At 53.2% G+C, this 12,444-nt stretch overlaps 1 protein-coding gene across 1 annotated transcript in view; it reads left to right on the top strand.

Annotated features, from left to right (window-relative positions):
* Positions 1 to 11,760, top strand: part of FAM188B (family with sequence similarity 188, member B) — a 91,807-nt gene extending 80,047 nt beyond the window's left edge. The window contains exon 16 of the mRNA XM_010829398.1: positions 11,364 to 11,760. Coding sequence (XP_010827700.1) covers positions 11,364 to 11,412 — 49 coding nt within the window. The 3' untranslated portion in view covers positions 11,413 to 11,760. The remainder of the gene's footprint in view (positions 1 to 11,363) is intronic.
* Positions 11,761 to 12,444: the final 684 nt, after the last annotated feature.

Below are 12,444 nucleotides of genomic sequence, written 5' to 3'. Positions count from 1 at the left end.
TCCCCCCCTAGGAGGGGTGTGTGTGCTGGGGAATGGAGGACCCCTACAGACCGGAAAGACTCAATGCTTGGTGCTGGTTCATATGTGACATTTTGTGGTCACTGGAGCCCAGGGAGAAGCGTGTGATTTGTGAGATGACATGTCGTCAGACAGCTTGTTAAATGCCCTGCGTCAGGTGGTGGGGGTGGTGAGTTGGTGCCTCTTGAGACCCCTCCTCATTCAAGGCAGCAGCTGCCAAATTTGGTGAGTACTGTTAGGCCCCAAGGAAGAGGAACAGGTGGGGTTACCTGGTGGTGTCGGGGGTGGGGTGGCGGGGCGCTTGACTAGGATCGGAAGCGAGGAAGACCTGGCCTGGCCAGGGCATGCTCAGACACGGCCTCCTGGAGCAGCAACGCCTTTGCGCTGGCGAGGGGCGGCCCTGGGCCTTCTGCTTGTGCAGGTGGGGCCCTCTGAACACCCAGTGGAGGCACCCTGGAGCCGCCAAGGCAGTGGGTGTCCTCCAGTCCTCTCACCCTACCCTCGGTCTTAGGGAGCCTGGGGATCAGGCCAGGGGGCTCCCTTGGCTCAGGAGTTCTCTGGCCAGGCCCAGAGCTGGGGAGGCTCTGCGGCAGGGAGGCAGGGGGAATTGCCAGCGCTCAGGCTGACCCTTCGCAGAGCCTCTGGGCTGTGACTCAGAGGCCTCAGGGTGCCATGGGAGGGGCAGGCCGGGAGGGAGGAGACCCGGATCCCAGCAGGGGAGCTGGAGAACTTGCCAGCGTGGGTCCCAGAGTTTGGATCCCGACCTTGCCGCTTTCTGTCAGTGAGCCATTGGACTTCTGTCTGTGCCTCACTTTGTCGTCTGTAAAGTGGGGTTGCTGGCCAGGCCTGGCTCACACGGCTGTCATGAAGAGTACCCAGGACATCACCAAGCGCCTTGCACAGCCCTGGTTATTATTGTCTCAGCCGCTCACGACTCCCAGTGACCTTGGGCGGAACCTCTGTTTTCCTGTTTGTGAAGTGGTGGCGGTTGGGGTGGAGGACGTGGGCCATGTCTGGGGTCCCGTGTCTCTGACCGCCTGAGATCCAGGGGGCTCACCTAGGGCTGCTGCCCAGCCACCCAAAAGCCAGTGAGCCCTTAATGGAGCTGAGGAGAGAAAGTAGGCTCCACAGACACAGGAAGGGACATAGAGGAGGTGTGGGGACATCTGCCTTGTCCCCCACTCATGCGTCCATCTGCTCATCTGTCCACCTGCCTGCCCGCCGGGCTGGGGTGGAGCATTCCTGTGGGGTCATGCGCCGGCGTTTCTTTCGTCGGGAGGATTAAAGGCACACGCAGCCCGCTTTCCTTTCATGTACAAAGGGCCACTCATTCGGAGTGATGAGAGATGGGCAGCAGCGGGGGAAGGAGGTGACACAGACCTTGGCGCCTCCTGCAGGACTGGGTGGGGGGCCACCGGTTATCCTTCCTGCAGGAGAGTCTGCCCAGCGGGGCTCCGGACTGCGCCCTGGACACAGGCTCTGCCCACCTCCAAACCCCTGGGCCCTTTCTCTGAAGGCCTCTTCAGGAGAGTCTGTCTCTGCAGCCCCCCTGGTGGCCCACTTCCCGAGCCTCTCCGCTGACCCTCTCTGGAGTAACTCTTCCTTTCCTGAGAATGCTTCTGCTGTAGAACTCGGCTTACCAGGTGCCTCCCAGGGGTCCAGGGATTGGGCTTTGTAGGCTCAGCCCTGATTGACACGTGCTTGAGAATGACTTGGGGCTCTGGTCAGTCCAGAGATATCCAAGTGTGAACGTGGGCCTGAGTCTCCTCTCCCTCTTCTGTTAGCTGTCTCCTCCCAGGACCTACCCCTGCTCTGGGGTGGGGCCACGAGCCCTGGAATGAACCAGTGAAATGACGGCATGTGAAATGATCTGGAGAGGCTGCCCTGAGCCCTTGGCCTGGGGCAGGCGGTCCAGGCTGAGTCCCTGCCCCGCCCTTGTCCGTCCCTGCTCACTCTCACGGGAGCAGCCTGGGCCAGACTGAGTCCTGGCATCTCCTCCAGCAGAACTCCTTAGTGCTTGTCACAGATAGAAAATCATCATATGTGGGCACCACACAGGGTTTGGGACAGCTGGCCTGAGGCTCCTGGTTGGCCCAGACTCCACACAGCTCCCTGATGGCTGAGGGCATCAGTGGTCCAGCATGTCTGTGTTTGTTCCCTCACAGAGAAGGTTTGCTCTAGAGCGTGGTCCCCAGGCTTCAGTGGGCCTCCCCTGGAGGGGTGTGGTTAAACACAAATCCCGCACCCCCCAACCCCTACCCCCGAGTTTCTGATTCAGTCTGCCTGGGATGTGGTCTGAGAATCTGCATTTCTCGAGTTCCCAGAGGCTGTAGGTGCCGCTGTTCTAGGGCAGCCCTTTGAGAACTGATGCTCTGGTGGCTGGTGGGAGTGGTGTCCACCTCCCCCTCACCCTCCCTGGCTGCCTGGTGAGGGTCAGACGTCAAGGGAGATGCTGAGCCTCCAGCGTCTAGCCTGCTATGACACACTGGCCCTGAGGTACTTCCTTCCTGGCTCCACTGGCTGCCCCCCGCCCCCCCAGGTCTGAGTGCTGCACCCCTGTATGGACTTTGCTGAGACCAGTTCAACATCTCCCATCACTTGCTCTACCCTAATGGGTCCTTCTGGGTAGTTAACATGGCACGACTTTTCCCAGCATCATTCCCGGAAAGCTGAGTGGGTGAGTGAGTAGAGGGAATGCGGGATTTTTCCCCCTGTGTACCCATCAGATAACATACCACTGTAATGGGAAACAGCAGGCCCAGCCTCCTGGAATCCTGTTCCAAGGGGTTGGATTACAAAGGCTTTGCATCTTGTTTTCATCCCAGATTCTCAAACAGCTCAAAGGGAGAAACTTGGGAAAGTGGCCTTCAAGGTCAGCGAGACCCGCTAGAGCTGGGGCCCGGCCTCTTGGGGGATAGATCCTGCTGCCTTGACAGAAAGCAGGTATGGCCCGAGCTCAGGTCCTTTCCAAGGCCAGTTAGAGTCCAAGCACCTGCTGAAAGACAGTGAGCTCTCACGGCAGCATAGACCAACTTGAGGGCAGGTGGGATTTCTCCATCATCACTCCAACCTCATGAAACTTCTGGAGTTGACTCTATGCAAGAAACAGCTGGATGAGACTTGTGTCTTGCTCTCAGAGTTCACAAATGGACAGAAGTCAAGTTCAGAATCAACTCTGTTGTAATCCAGGAAGAGACGCACTGCCTACCCTCAGACTCAGGTCTTGTTGCCCCGTAAGAGCCTCTGACACTCACACTAACCCGCACGAGGCACGCCACATGCCTAGCTATCTGGCAGCTTGCTTGGATACACAGAAAGGCCCTTGGACAACATCTGACATGGCCCTTCCTTCTACGGACAGGGTTCTCTAGGGTTGGGGTCTGGCCACAGGCCACACCCAGAGTCAAGAGCGGTGCAGGGCCTGGATCTTAGGCCCATGCTGTCCCAGCCCAGTGGAAGGTCACTGAACGGGCAGGGTGACTTCCCGCCACCTGGCTTTGTTGCCATGGTGACATTGCACAAAACTAGACTGCCAGACTTTGGAGAAGAGCATCCTAATTGGAATCCACCCCAGGTCCCGGACCATCTCCACTCTCTAGTGTAACGCATGCCTCGGCCTCAGAGAATCTCCTGTTACCTTTGCTTGTGTCTGTCCCCTACCCTTCTCCCTCCTCTGTTCTCTAACCATCTCAGCCAAAAAAAAAAAAAAAGCCTGATTTATGGTCATTTCCAAACAAGGCGCACACAGTAACTTCTCTCAAGCTTCCAGCCTCAGTAGAATGGGGAAGAGAAAATGAAACGGTTGTCAACAGGCCAGAGAAAAGAGGAAAGAACTCATAACTGGGGCCTGGGGCTGGGTCACAGATGTTTCTGTTTGGAGGATCAGACGAAAAATGGAAAATGTAATTTCAGCTGGGACGGTGCCTTTGAGGGGCTGTAGCTGAGCACTCACCTCCCTCTGCTGCTCCCCGCTACGGCCTGAGGAATCTCTGCAAACACCCTTCTTGCCTCGGTGCCGTCTTCACAGTGTCTCTCACCTGCTGAGGGAGGGTTCCCTGGGTGCTCCTGCCACCCAGCCCCGCTCTTCTGAGTCCCCTCTCTGCAGCCCACAGGCACAACTGCCCATGGTGTTCCTTGTTCATGGGATATGTGACACCATGATGCACAGCATTGAACGGGAGTCTGGAGGCCCCAACTGAGTCCTGGCTCTGCCACTGCCACGTGGCATGACTTCCAGGTCTGGCTCCATCTGGACCTCCATTTCCCATCCATCAATTGGGTATAATGGTGCCTTCCCTGAGCTGTTGTGAGGTTGAGAGAAAGCATTCCCTTTCCTTTGGAGACCTTGGGGGACTCACATGTGAGGTTGGCCGAGGATGGGTGGGAGGAGGCAGAAGGGAAGGGAGGGGGGAGGTGGGCCTTGGGCAGGTCTCAGTGCCCACTGGGGTCAAAGGGGAGGAGGAGTGCAGTGTGAAGACTCAGGTTTTCCTGCTGGTGCCTGGGCCTCAGCAGGGGTAGCAGGGGTAGTTGGTGTGCAGGGGGCGTGGTCACTCAGCAGCACCCCTGGGAGCCAGCCCTGAGCCAGCGGTCATGGAGGGGATGGAGGCAAGTGAGACCAGAGCTGCGCGTTAGGGGCTCACAGTCTAGTAGGAGAGGGAGATGCCACGACAGTATGGTGGGGGGAGCCTGACAGCAGTTCTGAGGAAGGATACTTCTGGAAGAAGGGGTCCTAGACCTGGCCCCGAAGGATGCGGAGTGTACAGGGAAGATGGTCATTGCAGGTGGAGGTGTTGCGTGAACAGGGACCCCATCTGGGGCCTGACAGTGGGCTCTTGTCTAACACTTGGAAATGAATTGTCCGAGGAGACACACGTGCTGACAGCACAAGAGACTTTATTGGGAAGGGGCGCCCGGGCGGAAAGCAGTAGGGTAAGGGAACCCAGGAGAACTTCTCTGCCACGAGGCTCACAGTCTCGGGTCTTATGGGGGTGGGATTAGTTTCTGGGTTGTCTCTGGTAGGGTAAGGGAACCCAGGAGGACTGCTCTGCCATGAGGCTCGCAGTCTCGGGTCTTATGGGGGTGGGATTAGTTTCTGGGCTGTCTCTGGTAGGGTGAGGGAACCCAGGGGAACTTCTCTGCCACGAGGCTTGCAGTCTTGGGTCTTATGGGGGTGGGATTAGTTTCTGGGCTGTCTCTGGTAGGGTGAGGGAACCCAGGGGAACTTCTCTGCCACGAGGCTTGCAGTCTTGGGTCTTATGGGGTGGGATTAGTTTCTGGGCTGTCTCTGGTAGGGTGAGGGAACCCAGGGGAACTGCTCTGCCATGAGGCTCGCAGTCTCGGGTCTTATGGGGGTGGGATTAGTTTCTGGGTTGTCTCTGGTAGGGTAAGGGAACCCAGGAGAACTGCTCCGCCACGAGGCTCACAGTCTCGGGTCTTATGGGGTGGGATTAGTTTCTGGGCTGTCTCTAACAGGGTGAGGGAACCCAGGAGAACTGCTCTGCCACGAGACTCTCAGTCTCGGGTCTTGTGGGGGTGGGATTAGTTTCTGGGCTGTCTCTGGCCAGTCATTCTGACCCAGGGTTCTTGCTGCTGAAGCAAACATTGCTCAGCCAAGATGGATGCCAGCGAAAAGGATTCTGGGAGGCAGTCGGACATGTGGCGTCTCCTTTTGACCTTTTCCCGAACTCTTCAGTTTAATGGTGGCTTGTTCCGTGTTCCTTACCAGGACCTCCTGTCGTAAAGTAACTCACGCGATTGGTTCCTATGGTTCCTGGCCAGGATGGGTGGTTTCAGTCTGTGTGATTCCCCTAACAGAGGGCACAGCTCTGGCCAGGCTCTCAGGTGAGAGGCAGCCCGTGGAGCTCATTGGGTAGCTGCTCTGGCTGCCAGCGGCTGGCACCTAGGATGGCATGCTGGCACACTGGATACTTGTCTGGAAATCCAAAGTGAGTGAGAGGAATTCTGGGGTATATCTCTACAGGTCAGTTCTGGTGGCTTTAAAAGCAGGCCTGCTCTCTTCTCGCTGGTACAGCAAGTCACCTTTTTTTCCTCTGAAATACACTAGTTCTGTCAGTGTTCAGAATCTGTGGAGGCAGGTTACTACTCAGTGATGGCTGCTGGAAAGGAAGGGGATTCAGTCGTGATCATGAGATGGGCCTGCCCATGACGCTGAGTGGACCTGAGCTTGGGACCACCGCATCTTCACTGAGCTCAACCCCTGAGCCAATGGTCCTTGACTGGGGGCAATTTTGTTCCGCAGGAGATATTTGGCAACATCTGGGGACATTTTGGGTTGTCCTTGGTTGGGGGGAGGGTGTCAGATGTCCTATAGTACACAAGACAGCCATCACAACAGAACTATCCAGCCCCAAATAACCACTGTGCCCACGCTGAGGAGCCCTGCTCTAAACTCACACCTTCAGCCTCCTTCTTCATAGTTGAGTGAGCTTTGATGCTGCCTGCCCACACAGATGGAGAAGGCAATGGCACCCCACTCCAGTACTCTTGCCTGGGAAATCCCATGGACGGAGGAGCCTGGTAGGCTGCAGTCCATGGGGTCGCGAAGAGTCGGACATGACTGATCGACTTCACTTTCACTTTTCACTTTCATGCACTGGAGAAGGAAATGGCAACCCACTCCAGTGTTCTTGCCTGGAGAATCCCAGGGACAGGGGAGCCTGGTGGGCTGCCGTCTATGGGGTCGCACAGAGTCGGACACGACTGAAGCGACTTAGCAGCAGCAGCCCATTCAGAAGCCACTCCATTTCACCCTTCCCTTTCTCTATCAGCCCCTGATTGCATGTTTAGAGTTCTTATTCATCCTTGTAATTGGCCTGTAGACTTTCAGAACCATCCCCCCTGGGGAACCATTCATCCCCTTCATAAACACAGCATTCCAGCGTTTCAGCTCTTTCAATTTTAAAACATTTCTGCTTTCCTGTTGTAGTTGTAAACTGCTTTCTTTCTGTGTTTCTACTACTCTCCCTGCCTCAGCACCTGTTGGCCAGGGTGCAGTAGGTTGGTTACCTCTATGGAAAGCCTGAAAGCCAACATCAACCCCACAGCCAGACCTTAGGACTCAGTGCCTGGTTGGTGTGACATGGGCGACTAGCAGCAGATGAGAGTGACTCACCCCTGCACTGAAGCCAAACTCTTTTGTCAAATTGGGAGCTCAGAGGAGAAGCTTCCGTCTGCCTGTTGGTATGGGGAGGGTGAAGCTGTGAGGGATGGAGAAGGATGAGGGAAGGGCGTTGGGGACCAGGCTGAGGGTGGATCTTATAGGGATACAGGAAGTCTGCTCTATTTCTGACTCTTCCCCTCATTCTCTCCATGACTGGAGGCAAAAATCCAGACTGGCCTTGGCAGTAGTTGCTCCTTTGCAAATCTGGGTCCCTGGTGCCTGGAGGCAGGCCGTGGGCAGGAATGTCGCTCTTTTCTCTGCCTTTCATCTGGGCATCTGGATTCAGGATGTGCTCCTAGTGTCTAAGATTTTGATAGGAACTTTACAGAAGCTGATGCTTCTCTACATTCCCTGGAAGCCACCTGCTTCCCTGGTGGCTCAGTTGGCAATGAACCTGCCTGCAATGCAGGAGATCCGGGTTTGATCCCTGAGTCAGTAAGATTCCCTGGAGTAGGGAATGGAAACCCACTCCAATATTCTTGCCTGGGAAATTCCATGGACAGAGGAGCCTGGTGGACTACAGTCCATGGGGTGGCAAAGAGTCAGACACAACTGAGTAACTAACACACACACTCCTTTACAAATCGTAACAGAACAGTACAAGGTTTTTAATGATACGTTTCAAAACTGCAAAGATGATGAACAGAGAAAGCGAATTGAAAACCTCAAGTCGCATGGTGGAATCGGGGTGGCAAAGAGGCAGACATGACTGAGTGACTAACACACAAACACACACGCTCCTCTACAAATCTTAACAGAACAGTACAAGGTTTTTATTGATGTGTTTCAAAACTGCAAAGATGATGAACAGAGAAAGTGAATTGAAAACATCAAAGTCGAGTGGTGGAATCATCGAGGCTCTGCCTTGTGTGGCTGAAGGTTGCTCAAGTGCTGTTAACCCAGTAGGTCCACATGCTCCCTTCGAACCTGTGGTCATCACAACCCTTCTCAGCTCCTCTTACCTCTAGAGCCTGCTCGGTTGTGGAAGTCAGAGCTCTATCCGTCTTCCCCACCAGCTGGACCTCTGTTAGCTACCCTGAGATGTCATCAGGGTCCTGCGCCAGTAGGGCAGGCAGTGGGCACTCAGGCAGTGGGCACTCTTCACCAAGGAGCAGCCTGACTCCTTCCGGGGCTGCTAAGTTGTCTCCAGACACCGTCCCAGTATCTCTCCTTTAAGCAATGATGGATGCTCTGATGCTGATGGTTCCATCAAATTAGCTCAACCCCAAAGCGTCTAATAGGTTCCTCTAGATCTATCTCAGTGCCAACAACACAGCACCTCAGGACACCGTCTAAAGCACTCGGGTACCAAAGAATCACTTAATCCACATTCCAGTGGAACAGGTGATGCTGACCTTGTTGATGCACAAGGCATGACTGATGATGAAGCAGAGGTTGGGTCCGTGGAGGAGCATGAGAGGTTATCCTGCATTTCTTATCACAGGTGAGGCTTGGAATGGATCTTGTTAAGGTAGTTCTTCCAACAATTACCCTTGGGAGAAACTCTCTTCTAGAAATGTATGCAAACTTTTTGCACATCCAGACCTGCCTCTGAGTATCTGAGACTGGAAGGATTCCAGGGACCAAATGGTTTGGGTGATGAAATGGTACCTCTCAGCCTTTTATGCAGGAAGAAAAGAACCAATTTGCCAGAAAACCATACAACCCCATTTTGGGTACAATCGTGCAGCATCTCAGGACGCTACCAAATGACATTGAAGGGAATGCAGAGCTAGTTTTGGAGGGTTTCTTAAAATAGTTTAACATTCGTGGCTGAGCCTTTTATGCCGAGTGTTTTAACAAGAAGATGCATTCCAGTGTTCATATTTGGACCAGATTAAAATTTCCTGAACTGTCACTTGACGCGCATGACACAGGGCGGGGCTGTGCCTGGTGTCTAAGACTATGACAGCCATTACATTCTTACATTCCCTGGAGAGTTACAGAAGCCCTGCACAGGGTGGAGGCCTTGGCGGAGCTAGAAGAATGCCATATTAATTGTTCCAAAATGAGCTAGATGCAAATATTGCCACCCACACCACACCTTTATATGGGAGCAAGAAGCACAAAATTACACTAAGATTTTTGTTTTCCTCTCCAAATGACAAGAAATCTTTTTGCTCACTTGAAGGGAAATGGAATGATGTAAAGTGTGAAAAATACTCCATGGGGGTCGTACAGTCTTTACAGAGACCAAGAAGTTTCTGGTCATCAGGAGGAAAGTAGGTTGGAAGAACAGAATGAGTATGAATCTCCCTGCCTCTGCAAGGCTGTCCCTCTCAACTGGAAACTCAGAGACATAGATGGGGTCCCGAAAGGCAGGCACAGGCATGAAGAAAGGCAAAGAGCAGAAGCCTGAGGAAGGAAGGAGAGAAATTCAGTGGGGTTCTAGGTTATTCATGAAGATGGAAAGTGCTGGCTTTATGCCGAACCGTGACTGAAAATTCATGGTACTTCTAAGCACTCGGTTGGAAAATGCAGCAGTCTTACTTTGAGAGAACCTGTTCACTCCCTTCTTGCTGCAGGTGCGATCTCAGGGATACAGACAGACCTCAGACATGTTGTGGGTTCATTCCAGACCCATGCAGTAAAGCGAATCATATGAGTTGTTGGTTTCCCAGTGCGTATGAAGGTTAGGTTTACACTATCCTGTAGTCTGTCACGTGTGCAATAGCATTATGTCTAAAAAACAATGTGCATATCTTAATTAGGAAATACTTTATTGCCACAAATGCTAAACATCATGATCTTCAATGAATCGTAATCTTTTGTAATAATGTCAGAGATCGCTGATCATGGATGACCATAACAAAGATAGTAATAATGAAACAGCTTGAACTGCAGAGTAAGCCAATGCTGTTGGAAAAATGGTGCTGATAACTTGTTCGATGCAGGGTTGCCATAAACCTTCAATTTGTAAACAAACAACCCCCCCCCCATAGTATCTGCAAAGTGCAATAAAGAAAAGCTTAATAAAATGAGGTCTGCCTGTATTGGGCTTTCCAATGCAGATGTACAAGTAAAGTAAGAATAGTGCCCATTCTTCCCTCTCTGTGACAATTTCAGTATTGAGTTGTAAAACTTTAGGTTTTGAAAATGTCTACTCCCCAAACCCCACACCCTGGGAAACATTTCAAAACTCCAGCCTCAGACTCCATGTTCTAGCACTGCTATTGAGGTATGCAACATCTGTTTCCTGGTTTGTATAATGTTAGGATGTACGTTTGTGTATAATGCACCCAGTGCCAGATTTTTCCGAAATATCCCACCTGCTATAAATGTGATTCCTCTCAGTCCTTTATAGAAAACTAATTCCATGTATTAATATTAAAATTAAGCGCTGGTCTCTCCTATAATAACTTTAATTTGGGGACTGAACTATTATTAAATTATATCTAACTCTGCTGAAGTGTTAGTTGCTCAGTTGTGTCCGACTCATCGCAATCCCATGGACTGTAGCCCGCCAGGTTCCTCTGTCCATGGGATTCTCCAGGCAAGAATACTGGACTGGGTTGCCATTTCCTTCTCCAGGGGATCTTCCCAATCCAGGGATCAAACCCAAGTCTCATGCATTGTGGGCAGATTCTTTACATTTGATCCACCAGGGAAGCCCCATCTAACTCAGGACTCCTATAATTATACTCACTGCTTCTTAAGGCTTCCTAAAGTAATTTTTTGAAAAAGCAAACCTGTGTTTTACTGAACTGCTCACAGCGCTTCATTAACTTCTCATGGTTTTTAGAGCAAAGGCCAGAATCCGTGCGAGGCCTACTAGGTCCTGTGTGGTGCCAGCTCTGCGGGCTCCCTATGCCCCCTGCCTACCTTTCTGGGCTCCGGCGACTGGACCCCCTTCTGTGCCTTGAAACCTCTAGGATTTCTCCATATCTGGGTCTTCCTATGTGCCTTTAAAGTGCCACCATCTAGCCCCCCTGAAGAGTGGCTGGATTCAGATGTGTGTAGATCACTCGGCTTGTCGAGGGATTTTGGGTGCGTTTGTCTTATAGGGGCCCGGTGTGTAGGTTTGTCTGTGGGTGTGGAATGGTGGTGTGGACATGATGAAACTTGAAATCCTCGAAGCCCTGGAGATGGGAGATCAGGTGAGTGAGGACAAGAGATGGTTCCCCTGTGGCCCCGCAGCCCTAACTCTCTGTCCCTCTGTTCTTAGGTGGAAGGGGGCATCAGTGAACTGGAACGGCTCGGAACCCATCCTGTGACCCTCTGGGGATGAGCCTCATGGCTCCAGTGCTCATCACTGGGGGTGATGGCGGAGCTCCCAGGCCTCAGGGACAAGTCTGGGCCAGCACCTGAACCAGCACTGCTGCAGAAGCATCCGAGACCTCCCTGCCTCTTCTGTGAAGGGCCTGCCAGGGAGTGATTCGGACCCAGCGCGCTGCTGTGCGGCCCCTCCCAGCAGAGTTGTGACTGCCAGGGGAGGCTGGGGGGGCCCCTGCTGCCTTTTCTCTGCATCCCGCCCTTGCTCCCAGCCTCTGATGTGGGCAGCCGAGGGATCCTGGGCACTCTTTTTTTCTGAGAGTTGGCTTCTATAAACCAGGAGTCAGATCTGTGCTGAGGGCCAGTGTCATTTGTTCTGTTGCTGCAAAGGAAGCATGAGGTTTGCGAGGTTCATAGCTGGGGGGGATGGTGACGGGTGGAGGGAGCCAGAGCCCTGGAGACCTATGGGCTCAGTCATCACCTAGCAAGAGTCTCTATGTGAGCCATACCCTGTGGCCCAGAGGTGTCCCTGGCTGGGCTTATGGTCTGGCCTGCCTTCTTTTGATCAGCCCCATGTCTGAGGCACCAAGCTCCATAAGCTGTGCTGACCAGGAGTAACTCAGGCCCCCTGGCATCCCATCTCAGGGCTGACCTCGATGCCTGTGAGGTCCCATGAGGACGGGCATGCGCACCTGGAGGGTAGGCTACACCTGGCAAACAGGTATGGGGAAGAGAACCTTCTAGGGAGGGACCTTTTGGCGACGAAGGACAGTAAGATGACGATGAGAAGAGGGACTAGGTGTGGTCCCCTGTGTGACTGCAGTGGGGCATGTGTGGAGAAAACCGGCTGAAATGTGGGTGGGCAGAGCTCATGGAGACCCTCACACTCCAGACTGAGGGTAGAGTAGGTGGGAAGGGTAGAGCACGTGGGAACGGGGAAGACTCCATAGTCACCCGTGAAGAGAAAATTGTACTTGGAGTCTCCTTCATTCCGATAATTTATATCCTACGGATTCCAAAGAGGAGCACAAACA

This window comes from Bison bison, unplaced genomic scaffold, assembly GCF_000754665.1.
Source record: "Bison bison bison isolate TAMUID 2011002044 unplaced genomic scaffold, Bison_UMD1.0 scf7180017858770, whole genome shotgun sequence".
NCBI lineage: Eukaryota > Metazoa > Chordata > Mammalia > Artiodactyla > Bovidae > Bison > Bison bison.
Note: the sequence above shows the minus strand (reverse complement) of the source record. Positions and strands in the feature narration are given on the sequence as shown.